At 50.3% G+C, this 14,191-nt stretch overlaps 1 protein-coding gene across 2 annotated transcripts in view; it reads right to left on the bottom strand.

The window, feature by feature from the left end:
- Positions 1–1,002: 1,002 nt before the first annotated feature.
- Positions 1,003–14,191, bottom strand: part of plekhh1 (pleckstrin homology domain containing, family H (with MyTH4 domain) member 1) — a 159,110-nt gene continuing 145,921 nt past the window's right edge. For both annotated transcript variants that reach the window (XM_060828794.1, XM_060828795.1), the window contains 2 exons: positions 13,062–13,208; positions 1,003–3,877 (listed from right to left, as the gene is read on the bottom strand). In XM_060828794.1, the coding sequence (XP_060684777.1) occupies positions 3,704–3,877; positions 13,062–13,208 (321 nt within the window). In that variant the 3' untranslated portion in view covers positions 1,003–3,703. The remainder of the gene's footprint in view (positions 3,878–13,061; positions 13,209–14,191) is intronic.

Below are 14,191 nucleotides of genomic sequence, written 5' to 3'. Positions count from 1 at the left end.
CACTGGGCATTATAAATAGAACAGGGTAAGTCAAAACTAGAAGGTGGCTGCGAACATTGCTAGACAGTTTTGTCAGTGCACGAGAAGGACTTGTTTTTTTCCCCCAATGAACTGAGGTCGTTTTGGTTGGAATGGGAGGGAGTCAAGCTGACATTATTCACCTGGGACACTGCACTGACTCACTGAGGGCTGTATGTAACAGCCTAATGGAACAGACACCCACTGGCCCTGCAGGAACTGAGCTGCCCAATGCAGATTCAGGAATAATAAATAGCCCATCTTCCAATGAGGCACTTTAACAGTGAGTTACCATCATATTTCTGGACAGTCCATGTTGATCATGCTTCTGTCATAATCATTTACCCCTCCCTCTGGAAGCATCTTTCTTTACTGCCCCAGTGCCATCCTATATTGGCTTTGTACCATCATATAACCTTTGGCCATTTACTCTCTCCTGCCTCCAGACTAATCTAAGTGAATGAATGCCCTTTAGTCAGTGCTCCCGTCTCTCGTGCTTCCTTTAGGTTCTTCCCTCTTGCCCTCCTGTTCTAGAGCCGTCTTAGTACCATTAGTAAAACTCTTAAGCTCTGGGGAAAGGTTGTGGGCCCAAAGCGTTCTCTCCACAGATGTTCCCTGACCTAGTGGGATTTCCAGCAACCCGGAACATTCTATCTGATCCCTAACGGGAATGGTCTGCCTTTTGGATGCCGCTTGGAACTCAGAACAAACCAGCAACAACCAGAGACACAGAATGTGCATCTGTCCAGGGGAGGTTCAATCAAAGGTACGCAAGTGGATGCTTAGATGGGGAAAAGTGTACGGATTTTGACTTTGACCCGTCTTTATTGCTGGAAATTTCACAAGTATTCCTCACCAGCAATTAAATAGGCAAAGCTTAATGCTAAAGAATGGTTATAGGCCAGGAGGAATTAGAATTAGAATCCCTACAGTGTGGAAACAGGCCCTTCGGCCCAACAAGTCCACACCGACCCTCCGAAGAGTAACCCACCCAGACCCATTCCCCTACCCTATATTTACCCCTGACTAATACAGCTAGCCTACACATCCCTGAACACTATGGGCAATTTGGCATGGCCAATTCACCTGACCCACACATCTGTGGATTGTGGGAGGAAACCAGAGCACCCGGAGGAAGCCCACGCAGACAAGGGGAGAATGTGCTAACTCCACACAGACAGTGCCTGAGGCTGGAATCGAACCCAGGTCTCTGGCGCTGTGAGGCAGCAGTGCTAACCACTGAGCCACCCTCACGTCCAGGTACTACTTCAAATAACTCCAGGGAATCTTTTATGGCTTGACTGTGAGGGAAGACACAAATATGCTTTCCTGTCTCATCTGACGGAGCTGCACTCCCTCTATGCACTGGAGTATCAGCTCCTGCTTCAGACTCTGATAGTGAATCCACAAACCTCCTGCCCGGGAAATGAGGAAGTTACTGATGGGGAGCACTGACAAACATGTGTACTGGTCATGGCGCTGGGCACGGTTGCAAAATCTCCAACTGGGGTGCTGGAATGCAAGCTGGGCCAGGAATAGGGCAGCGACAGTGAAGTTATGAGAGAAAGCCAGTGGTTCACTCATGGACCCTCATGAGATGACAGCCCTCTGAGGGAGCTACAATGGTTGAAAAGTGTGGTGCTGGAAAATGACAGGAGGTCAGGTAGCATCCAGGGAGCAGGAGAGTCAACGTTTTGGGCATAAGCCCTTCATCAAGAATATGGAGGTAGGTGGGGAGGGTAGGGGGCTGAGAGATAAATAGGAGGGTGGGGGTCAAGGGTAAGGTAGCTGGGAAGGCAATAGGTAGAAGGTGGGAGGGAGGGTGATAGGTGGGAAGGAAGATGGACAGGTCAGACAGATCAAGAGGGCAGTGCCAAGTTGGAGAGTTAGATCTGGGATGAGGTGAGGGGAGGGGAGATGAGGAAACTGGTGAAATCCACATTGATCCTGTGTGGTTGGAGGGTGCCAGAGTGGAAGATGAGGCGTTCTTCCTCCAGGCATCGGGTGGCTAGAATCTGGCAGCAGAGGCGGCCAAGGTCTTGCATGCCTTTGTCAGGATTTGGGGGGGGGGGGTTGAAGAGGGGCAGTGGGGTCAGTTGGTGTTTGGGTCCTGGAGATGATCTCTGACATGTTCCGCGAGTCGTCCAATGCGACAGTGGTAGGTTCTGCGAGTTGTCCATTAGTACAAGCAATGTCAGTAAAGCAAGGACCAGCACCTCAGCTTTCTCAAGGTAGGCGTTGGTTATTAAGAGTCTCGTCCACAGGCTGATCAATTTTACAGCACTACCTCCTTGGTTCATCTTTGAGAGGCAGTGACAGCCTCTGACTGTTCCCTTGATTTCCGTGGTCTCGTTATTTAATCCCATGTTAACACACTGATTTCAGGACGGAAAATCTGAGCTTGATTTTGTTAGTCCTGGATAACCAATGATTTCAAAGCCCTTTAGTCTGGGGACCTACAAGAATACTTGGACTCTAGGAACCTTTGCATTGAAAGGCTCACTCCTGTATCATTTGTGATATACCAATCCAGCGGCATGTGTTTGGGAGCAGTTCCTGCAAAACAGCAAATACTCAGCCTGAAACCAAACGTTAAAGACAGTGTACTCTCCTGAGGCGTCGTGTGTCTAACATATTCAAAGAGCAGGTCCTGAAGGGGGGGGTGGGGATTGGGGTGGTGGGTGCAGAGTCCTATTCTGGGTGCTGCCTGGTATAGAATCATTAAATCTCTACAGAGCGGAAGCAGGCCATTCGTCCCATTGAGCCCATACCGGCAGTCCCAAAGGGGAATCCCACCCCTATCCCCTGCAATTTCCCATGGCTAATCCGCCTAACCTTCACATCCGTGAAAACTCCGGGGCACTTTAACACGGCCGATCTACCTGACCTGTACGTCTTTGGATGGAGGGAGGAAACCGGTGCAACCAGAGGGAATACGGGGACACTGGGAGAACGGGGGCAAACTCCACACAGGCACTTGCCTGAGGGTGCGAGGCCAGGCCCTGTTGTTCCTAGTTTAACAGGTACCAGTGCTCCTCTGATTGACTGCACTGATGATTCTTTGCCTGATGAAAGGACAGCACCAGGGTGTCTGCAAAGAGGAGGTCATGGACCCTGTTGCTGTTGCTGCTGTGACCCTTCTTCCACTCTTACGCAAAGGCCCCTGGCTTCTGCTGATAACCTTACAGTTTTGGACTCCCAAGACAATTTACTGTGTACCAACACCTTTGTCACCCACAACCTTGCCCCTTGGGTGCCGAAGCCCATCAGAACTGGAGCTATGGCCAAGGGGTAGGAGGTGGGCACTGCCATGTTTGCAGAGTAATCAACCCTCGGGCGGAACTGGGTAAGGGAAGGGAACCGCTTTGGAGAAAGGCCTTGTCCCATTTCAGGGTGCTTTTCCCGGGAGCCTGCACCATTCCGGCTTTACTGCATACGGACCAGCCTTAGCACCGGTGGCACAGAGCATGCTGGGATCTGCACGCTCAGCTCGCACGAGATCTGTGAAGTATCAAAACAAAAGAAGATCTAAAAAACACTACTCAAGCACTTAAATACAGGCTGCAACAGAGAGAGTGCAGACACAACGGTGATCCATGCACCATTTGAATCTTGCAAGTGGTTTGTCCTCTGGTAGCCGGGTCTCATGTTCCGCGTCTTCAGCTCTCACAAGGGGCTGGGGTTCTCAGAGCAGGGTTGGGCCCTGGGTGGTCCGTGTCATGCTCGGGAAGTGCTTGCTGTCGATCTCCCACAGCTTCTTGCCCGAGAGGTTCGCAGCCGGTAGGTTCGGCGAGGCGGATGGGGAGGGCCAGCCGCTGTGGTTGATGTAGCTGGCCAGTATCAGGGTCAGCTCCAGGATCTGCAGAACACAACAACAGGGCAAGAACTGACAAAAACAAACTGCTTCGCTTCGGGGGAGTGACCCAGGGAACCTGCCTCAACTCTTCATTATGTCACCACAAGTCAAAGCTGGAAGGTTCCGGAATCACTACTTGCCTGACCTTGTGCCAGGCCTAACACCCTCTGGCACTTCTTGACTAAACCAGAGAGCCTGCCCAGCCTTACAAAAACTCAGGTCACAATCAAGTTTAGAGAACATGACGTTTTGTGGCATAATTCTGTTGGTTTGTTGCTCATTATTCTGATTTCTTCTTTGAATATTAACAGTGGCAGATGTGAGTTTAATCTGGATAAATGTGAGATATTGCACTTTGGAACAAAACAGGGAAGGACTTGTACAATTAATGGTCCGGCCTTGGAGGAGTGCTGTAGAACAGAGACACCTAGAGGTTCAGGTACATAATTCTTTGAGATTTGCGTCACAGGTAGATATGGTGTTTAAGAAGGTGTTTATCATGCTTGCCTTCATTGCTCAGACCTTTTGAGTATAGGAGTTATAGAGTCATAGAGATGTACAGCATGCAAACAGAGCCTTCAGTCCAACCCGTCCATGCCGACCAGATATCCCAACCCAATCTAGTCCCACCTGCCAGCACCCGGCCCATATCCCTCCAAACCCTTCCTATTCATATACCCATCCAAATGCCTCTTAAATGTTGCAATTGTACCAGCCTCCACCACATCCTCTAGCAGCTCATTCCATACACATACCACTCTGTGTGAAAAAGTTGCTCCTTAGGTCCCTTTTATCTTTCCCCTCTCACCCTAAACCTATGCCCTCTAGTTCTGGACTCCCCGACCCCAGGGAAAAGACTGTCTATTTAACCTATTCATGCCCCTCATAATTTTGTAAAGCTCTACAAGGTCGCCCCTCAGCCTCCGAAGCTCCAGGGATAACAGCCCCAGCCTGTTCAGCCTCTCCCTGTAGCTCAAATCCTCCAACCCTGGCAACATCCTTGTAAATCTTTTGTGAACCCTTTCAAGTTTCACAACATCCTTCCGATAGGAAGGAGACCAGAATTGCATGCAATATTCCAACAGTGGCCTAACCAATGTCCTGTACAGCCGCAACATGACCGCCCAACTCCTGTACTCAATACTCTGACCAATAAAGGAAAGCATACCAAAAGCCTTCTTCACTATCCTATCTACCTGCGACTCCACTTTCAAGGAGCTATGAACCTGCACTCCAAGGTCTCTTTGCTCAGCAACACTCCCTAGGACTTTATCATTAAGTGTATAATTCCTGCTAAGATTTGCTTTCCCAAAATGCAGCTGAAAAATGTGTTGCTGGAAAAGTGCAGCAGGTCAGGCAGCATCCAAGGAGAGGAGAATCGACGTTTCGGACATAAGCCCTTCTTCAGGAATGAGGAAGGTGTGCCAAACAGGCTAAGATAAAAGGTAGGGAGGAGGGACTTGGGGGAGGGGTGTTGGGAATGCGATAGGTGGAAGGAGGTTAAGGTGAGGGTGATAGACCGGAGAGTGGTTGAAGGCGGAGAGGTCGGGAAGAAGATTGCAGGTCAAGAAGGCGGTCCTGAGTCCGAGGGTTGGGATTGAGACAAGGTGGGAGGAGGGGAAATGAGGAAGCTGGAGAAATCTGCCTTCATCCCTTGTGGTTGGAGGGTTCCTAGGTGGAAGATGAGGCGCTCTTCCTCCAGGCATCATGTTGCCATGGTCTGGCGATGGAGGAGGCCAAGAACCTGCATGTCCTTGGCGGAGTGGAAGGGGGGAGTTAAAGTGTTCAGCCACGGGGCGGTTGGGTTGGTTGGTGCAGGTGTCCCAGAGGTGTTCTCTGAACTAGATTACACCTCCTCCCACCCTGTCCCCTGTAAAAACGCCAATCCATATTCCCAATTCCTTCGCTTCTGCTGCATCTGCTCCCAGGAGGACCAATTCAAATACCGAACAACCCAGATGGCCTCCTTCTTCAAAGACTGCAATCTCCCCCCAGACATGGTTGATGATGCTCTCCACCGCATCTCATCCACTTCCCGCTCCTTCGCCCTTGAACCCCGCCCCTCCAATCACCACCAGGACAGAACCCCACTGGTCATCTACCACCCCACCAACCTCCAGATACATCGTATCATCCTTCGTCATTTCTGCCACCTCCAAACAGACCCCACCACCAGGGATATATTTCCCTCCCCTCCCCTATCAGCGTTCCGGAAAGACCACTCACTCCGCGACTCCCTTGTCAGGTCCACACCCCCCACCAACCCAACCTCCACTCCTGGCATCTTCCCCTGCAACTGCAAGAAATGCAAAACTTGCGCCCACACCTCCCCCCTCACTTCCCTCCAATGCCCCAAGGGATCCTTCCATATCCACCACAAATTCACCTACACCTCCACACACATCATTTACTGCATCCGCTGCACCCGATGTGGCCTCCTTTATTTTGGGGAGACAGGCCGCCTACTTGTGGAATGTTTCAGGGAACACCTCTGGGACACCCGCACCAACCAACCCAACAACCCCATGGCTCAACACTTCAACTCCCCCTCCCACTCCGCCAAGGACATGCAGGTCCTTGGCTTCCTCCATCGCCAGACCATGGCAACATGATGCCTGGAGGAAGAGCGCCTCATCTTCCGCCTAGGAACCCTCCAATCACAAGGGATGAATGCAGATTTCTCCAGCTTCCTCATTTCCCCTCCCCCCACCTTATCTCAGTTCCAACCCTCGGATTCAGCACCGCCTTCTTGACCTGCAATCTTCTTCCCGACCTCTCCGCCCCCACCCCTCCAGTCTGAAAAACAACCCTCCACCACCCTCTGAGCCAGTTCTGTATCCAAATGGCTAGTTCTCCCTGTATTCCATGACATCTAACCTTGCTAATCAGTCTCCCATGGGGAATCTTGTTGAATGCCTTACTGAAATCCACTGAGGTCAGGCTCACCAGTCTTTAGTTCCTTGGCTTGTCTTTACCCCCCTTCTTAAACAGTGGTACCATGTTTGCCAACCTCCAGTCTTCTGGCACCTCACCAGTGACTATCAAATGATACAAATATCTCGGCAAGAGGCCCAGCAATCACTTCTCTAGCTTCCCACAGAGTTCTAGGGTACACCTGATCAGGTCCTGGGGATTTATCCATCTTTAACCATTTCAAGACATCCAGCACTTCCTCCTCTGTAATATGGATATTTTGCAAGATGTCACCATCTGTTTCCCTCCAGTCTATATCTTCCATATCCTTTTCCACAGAAAATACTGATGTGAAATATTCATTTAGTATCTTCCCCATTTTCTGTGGCTCCACACAAAGGCCTCCTTGCTGATCTTTGAGGGGCCCTATTCTCTCCCTAGTTACCCTTTTGTCCTTAATGGATTTGTAAAAATCCTTTGGATTCTCCTTAACTCTATTTGCCAAAGCTATCTCATGCCCCCGTTTTGCCTTCCTGATTTCCCTCTTAAGTATACTCCTACTTTCTTTATACTCTTCTAAGGATTCACTCGATCTATCCTGTCTATACCTGACATATGCTTCCTTCTTTTTCTTAACCAAACCCTCAATTTCTTTAGTCATCCATCATTCCCTTTACCTACAGCCTTCCCTCTCACTCCAACAAGATGATATTTCTCTGGATTCTTATTATCTCATTTCTGAAGGCTTCCCATTTTCCAGCCGTCCCTTTACCTGCGAACATCTGTCTCCAATCAGCTTTCGAAAGTTCTTGCCTAATACCGTCAAAATTGACCTTTCTCCAATTTAGAACTTCAACTTTTAGATCTGGTCTATCCTTTTCCATCACTATTTAAAAACAAATAGAATTATGGTCGCTGGCCCCAAAGTGCTCCCCCACTGACACCTCAGTCACCTGCCCTGCCTTATTTCCCAAGAGTGGGTCATGTTTTGCACCTTCTCCTGTAGGTACATCCACATACTGAATCAGAAAATTGTCTTGTACACACTTAACAAATTCCTCTCCATCTAAACCCTTAACACTATGGCAGTCCCAGTCTATGTTTGGAAAGTTAAAATCCCCTACCATAACTGATCTATTATTCTTACAGATAGCTGAGATCTCCTTACAAGTATTGTTTCTCAATTTCCCTCTGACTATTAGGGGGTCAATAATACAATTCCAATAAGGCGATCATCCCTTTCTTATTTCTCAGTTCCACCCAAATAACTTCCCTGGATGTATTTCCTGGAATATCCTCCCTCAGCACAGCTGTAATCTATCCCTTATCAAAAACACCACTTCCCCTCCTCTCTTGCCTCCCTTTCTATCCTTCCTGTAGCATTTGTATCCTGGAACATTAAGCTGCCAGTCCTGCCCATCCCTGAGCCATGTTTCTGTAATCGCTATGATATCCCAGTCCCATGTTCCTAACCATGCCCTGAGTTCATCTGCCTTCCCTGTTCGGCCCCTTGCATTGAAATAAATGCAGTTTAATTTATTCGTCCTACCTTGTCCCTGCCTGCCCTGACTGTTTGACTCACTTCTGTTCTCAGCTGTACCAGTCTCAGATTGATCTCTTTCCTCACTATCTCCCTGGGTCCCACACCCCCCACCTTACTAGTTTAAATCCTCCCAAGCAGTTCTAGCAAATTTCCCTGCCAGTATATTAGTCCCCTTCCAATTTAGGTGCAATCCATCCTTCTTGTACAGGTCACTTCTACCCCAAATGAGATTCCAATGATCCAAAAATGTGAATCCTTCTCCCTTACAACAGCTCCTCAGCTCATCTGCTCTATCCTTCTATTCCTACCCTCACTAGCTCGTAGCACTGGAAGTAATCCAGATATTACTACCCCTTGAGGACCTCCTTTATAAATTTCTGCCTAACTCCTTGTAATCTCCCTTCAGAATTTCAACCTTTTCCCTTCCAATGTCGTTGGTTCCAATGTGGACAATGACCTCCTGCTGGCCCCTCTCCCCTGTGAGAACATTCTGCACCCTCTCTGAGACATCCTTGATCCTGGCACCAGGGAAACAGCACACCATTCTGCTTTTTCTCTGCTGGCCACAGAAACGTCTGTCTGTACCTCGGACTAGAGAATCCCCTAACACAATTGATCTCTTGGAAGCCGACGTTGCATTAGAGCCAGTCTCTATACCAGAAACTTGGCTATTCGTGCTCTGTTCCCCTGAGAACCCACGTCATGTTGAGGTTGTACAGGACATTGGTGAGGCCACTTTTGGAGTACTGTGTCCAGTTCTGGTCACCCCGCTATAGGCAGGACATTATTAAATTGGAGAGGGTTCGGAAAGGATTTAACCAGGATGTTGTTGGGATTGAAGGGGTTGAGTTACGAGGAGAGGCTGGATTGGCCAGGGATGTTTTTCGCTGGAGTGTAGGAGATTGAGGGGTGACCTTATAGAGGTTTACTTTTTCCTAGAGTGGGGGATTTCAAAACTAGGGGGTATATTTTTAAAGTGAGAGGAAGAAGTTTTAAAAAGGACATGAGGGGCAATTTGTTTTACACAGAGAGAGTGATTCATGTGTGGAATGGACCACCAGAGGAAGTGGTGGATGCAGGAGCAGTTACAACATTTAAAAGGACCATCGGGTAAGTACATGAGTAGGAAAGGTTTGGAGTGATATGGAGCAAGTGGGACTCGTTCAGTTGAGAACATGGTTGGGCATGGATTCGTTGGACCGAAGGGTCTGTTTCCATGCTGTTGAATTTGTGACTGTCTAACTCTGTATCCAAACCGCACTTTCCTATCATAACCCCCATATCCAATCATCCACCTGCTCAGCAAACACTTATCCATCGCAGTTGTGAAAAAGCAACCGTTCCTTCAACTACTGTTTTTTGGGGGAAAAAAGCTTCCAGATTTTTACCACCTTTTAGATGAAATGTGCTTCAAGGCTTCGCTTCTGAGTGCTGATTCTTACCAATCCCAAAGAAAATGTAGAGACATAGAGATTTTGGTCTGTACTGGTCACCAAGCATCTATTTATTCGATTCCCATTTCCCAACGCTTGGTGCATCACCCTGTATGTCATGGTGCTGCAAGTGCTCCTCGAAATACTTAAATGTCCCAAGCTCCAGTCTCCACACAACCCTCTGAGTGAGAAACATTTCCTCAAAACCCTGCTCCTCACCTTAAAACTGTGCCTCCTGGTTACTGATCCCTCTACTAAGGGGAAAGGTTTCTTCCAGTTATGTATGCACCTCAGAACTTTGTACAACCCTGCTCTGCAACCTTCTCTACTTTAAGAAAACCAATCCCAGTCTATCCAATCACTCTCTGTAGTTAGATTGCTCCAGCCTGGGTAACATCCTGGTGAATCTCCTCTGCGCCCTCTCCTTTCACACCTTTCCTATTGTGTGGTGACCAGAACTGCACATACCAGTGGCCTAACCGATGTCTCATATCTCACCTTGCACTTGTACTGAATGCCTTGAGTAAGAAAGGCAAGTTCTCAAATGCCTCCTTAACCACCTTATCTGCCTGTCCTGCTGCCCTCAAGGATTTATGGATATGCCTCTGATCCTCTGTACTTCCTACGGTTCCACCGTTCCACATGTACGTTCTTGCCTTGTCAGTTCTCCCAAATGCATCGCCTCACACTTTTCTGACATATTTTATATGTTTGTGACACTTATTATGGAGATACTGATGTCACGTTACAATAATTTGGAGGCTTTTCACATTCCTACAGTTGCTGCTCAGACAGCCATCTACCTGGTTGAGGGTTTAGTCATGTATATCATTTTAAAATTGGAATTCCCACTCTAAACTTGACAGGTCGCAGAAAAGATTTACAAGGATGTTGCCAGGGTTGGAGGGCTTGAGCTACAGGGAGAGGCTGAACAGGCTGGGGCTGTTTTCCCTGGAGCGTCGGAGGCTGAGGGGTGACCTTATAGAGGTTTACAAAATCATGAGGGGCATGGATGGGGTAAATAGCGAGGGTGGGGAAATCTAAAACTAGAGGTTTAAGGTGAAAGGGGAAAACATTTAAAAGGGCAACTTCATCACTCAGAGGGTGGTACGTGTATGGAATGAAGTGGTGGAGGCTGATACAACTGCAACATTTAAGAGGCATTTGGATGGCTATATGAATGGGAAGGGTTTGGAGGGATATGGGCCGGGTGCTGGCAGGTGGGACTAGATTGGTTTAGGATATTTAGTCAGTATGGACAGGTTGGACTGAAGAGTCTCTTTCAATGCTGTATATCTCTGACGAGCAATCCACAAGATCAGTCTATTGCACCGGGATGTGGGTTCATATCTCAGCAAACTGTCTGGCAGAATGTACTTCACTGGTTACACCTGGCCCAGAGGATTACATTTCATAACATACAAGATCTCCGGCTTCTGGAGATAATCAGTTGAAGTCAGTGGTTTCTGCCCGCCTTCCTTTCAGCCAAGAAAGTTATCCTAAACCATCCTCAATCACAAGAGAAGTCTGAGCTGGAGAATTACGCTCTGTTCTGGAGCTGCAGTATAATGGCAAGGTGCTGGGAAGGGGGCAGAGGAGATTGACAGGAATGGATCCAGACACCAGATCTCTGTGTGTGCAAATACTGGGATTGCTCCGAGACAGGATGAAAGGGAGATTTAATACCGCTGATCAAGATCATGGTAATTTCTAATCAAATAAATAAAGGAGATATTGGTCCCAAACAATGGAGGGTCACTACGAGCACATTGAGAGGAGAACAAGGCAGTACAGGGGGACAGTGAGAGAGAGCGTAGGGGGAGAGCGAGAGCACACAGGGGGACAGTGAGAGAGAGCACAGGGGGAGAGCGAGAGCACACAGGGGGACAGTGAGAGAGAGCACAGGGGGAGACGAGAGCACACGGGGGGAGAGAGAGCGCGCAGGGGGAGAGCGAGAGCACACGGGGACAGTGAGAGAGAGCGCAGGGGGAGAGCGAGAGCACACAGGGGGACAATGAGAGCGCGGGGGAAGAGTGAGTGAGAGCACGCAGGGGGACAGTGAGATAGAGCGCAGGGGGAGACGAGAGCACACAGGGGGACAATGAGAGCGCGGGGGAAGAGTGAGTGAGAGCATGCAGGGGGACAGTGAGATAGAGTGCAGGGGGAGACGAGAGCACACGGGGGACAGTGAGAGAGAGCGCAGGGGGAGACGAGAGCACACGGGGGAGAGAGAGCGCGCAGGGGGAGAGCGAGAGCACGCAGGGACAGTGAGAGCGCGGGGGGAGAAGAGAGCACACGGGGGGAGAGTGAGAGAGAGTGCAGGAGACAGTGAGAGAGTGCGGGGGACAGGGGGAGAGCGCAGGAGTCAGCGAGAGAGTGTGAGGGACAGGGAGAGAGTGCGGGAAACTGGGAGAGAGCGCGGGGAACTGGGTGAGAGCGCCAGGGACAGGGGGAAAGCGCGGGAGACAGGGAGAGAGCGCAGCAGACATCGAGTGTGTGTGGGGAACAGGGGGAGAGTGCGGGGGACAGGGAGAGAGCGTGGGGGACGGGGGAGTGTGGGGGACAGGGAGACAGCACGGGTGACGGGGGAGAGCGCAGGGGATGGGGGAGAGTGCAGGGGACTGGGAGAGAGCACGGGGGACTGGGAGAGAGCGCGGGAGACTGGGAGAGAGCGCCAGGGACAGGGGGAAAGCAGGGGAGACAGTGAGAGAGCACGTTAGACAGCGAGAGAGGGCAGGGGACAGGGAGAGAGTGCGGCGGACAGCGAGAAAGCGCGGGAGACAGCGAAAAAGCGCAGGGGCCAGGGAGAGAGCGCGGGGGCCAGGGAGAGAGCGCGGGGGCCAGGGAGAGAGCGCGGGGGCCAGGGAGAGAGCGCGGGGGCCAGGGAGAGAGCGCGGGGGACAGGGAGAGAGCGCGGGGGACAGGGAGAGAACGCGGGGGACAGGGAGAGAGCGCGGGGGCCAGGGAGAGAGCGCGGGGGACAGGGAGAGAGCGCGGGGGACAGGGAGAGAGCGCGGGGGACAGGGAGAGAACGCGGGGGACAGGGAGAGAGCGCGGGGGACAGGGAGAGAGCGCGGGAGACAGCGAGAGAGCCAGCCCAACGTGGAGGAAATTGAGCCCATGGTCTCCTGGTAACTGTATTGGTGTTGAGTGTGGAGAGACGGAACCCCTGTGCAGAAAGTGAGCCCCGCATGGCTGAACACTGCCATGTCCAATTATTAACTTCTTTCCTTATCTTTCTCCTTTGTAGTAGGTACCTTCTCTCAGTAAGAGAGTGATCGATCTGAAACCTCCTTACCTTGGGTTTCACCATGGCAAACACCAGCTTCTCCACGGTGCTTCGTACCGGGTTCCCCTCCTTGACTTTGCTGACCACCATCATAAAGTCATCGCCACAGCCTCCGAACGTCAGGACTGTCGGATAGGGATAATTTATCACAGGATGCTGAAAGCCACAAAAAGGGACACCATCTGTCAGGGACCGACCTGCTGCTCCGCGGGTGACAGGGAACGCAAAGGCACTGACATCACTCAGTGTGGGCTTCCTTTGCATCAGGCAGACATATCAATCCTCACAGCCAATATCTGGCCCCACGGTGGGGAGGGGCCTCAGTTATTTAACCCCCCACTGTTGGCGAGTGGTATACCAGTGGGAAACCGGGTCGGGTCAGGTTGCTTTGTGATCGAAGGGCTGGTTACAAGGAGCAGCCACCCCTGCTGGTGCTCAGACTTGATAACAAAGTAATAAGTTCTCTGTCGAGGAAGGCTGGAGAACGGGGGAGCCAGGCCGGACAGAATCCTTAGTGCTGGCTTTCCCCACTTTTGGCTGGACACAAGTTCTCGGGAGGTAAATTACAATGTTTGGGTGTGATCTTCCACCTCCTGCATCTCCCTTTCCTTCTACTACACCAGGGTTTTGTGCTTTTGTTAACTATTGTCAGCCCCTCATTTACAGGCAATAAAGCCCTGCATTCCCTGTTCAATTTTCTTCATAATTCACGCTTGGAAAAAACAGCACTTTTCTGTTGTGCCTTTCAATTCCAAACTATAGTTTGTGTTATATATTCTATATATATATTCCCTACAGATTTGTACTGTTTATGGTATAGAACTTTGAGACATGTCGCTGCATTATTCCCAGCAGCAGTCTGTTGAAGTACACTTGCCATGGAGTCTAGGTCCTGCCCAGAATCTGTGGGAGGTGGGGAGGCTGGTTATACTGCAGCTGCTACACACTCTAGCTGGCCAGGAATCTCTCCCACTCTGCTGTGGGCGCATGTGCGCTTGCCTGTGCTGTAACACACCTTCCAAGCCCACTGAGTCCTGAAGTAGGGCCTGTGGCTTAGGTGAAGTAACACTATAGCGCATTACCGGACCTCCTGTACCTGACAACTGAAAGGCGTTGTCCATTGCTATTAAAACAGCAAC

This window comes from Hemiscyllium ocellatum, chromosome 8 (genome assembly GCF_020745735.1).
Source record: "Hemiscyllium ocellatum isolate sHemOce1 chromosome 8, sHemOce1.pat.X.cur, whole genome shotgun sequence".
NCBI classification, from domain to species: domain Eukaryota; kingdom Metazoa; phylum Chordata; class Chondrichthyes; order Orectolobiformes; family Hemiscylliidae; genus Hemiscyllium; species Hemiscyllium ocellatum.
Note: the sequence above shows the minus strand (reverse complement) of the source record. Positions and strands in the feature narration are given on the sequence as shown.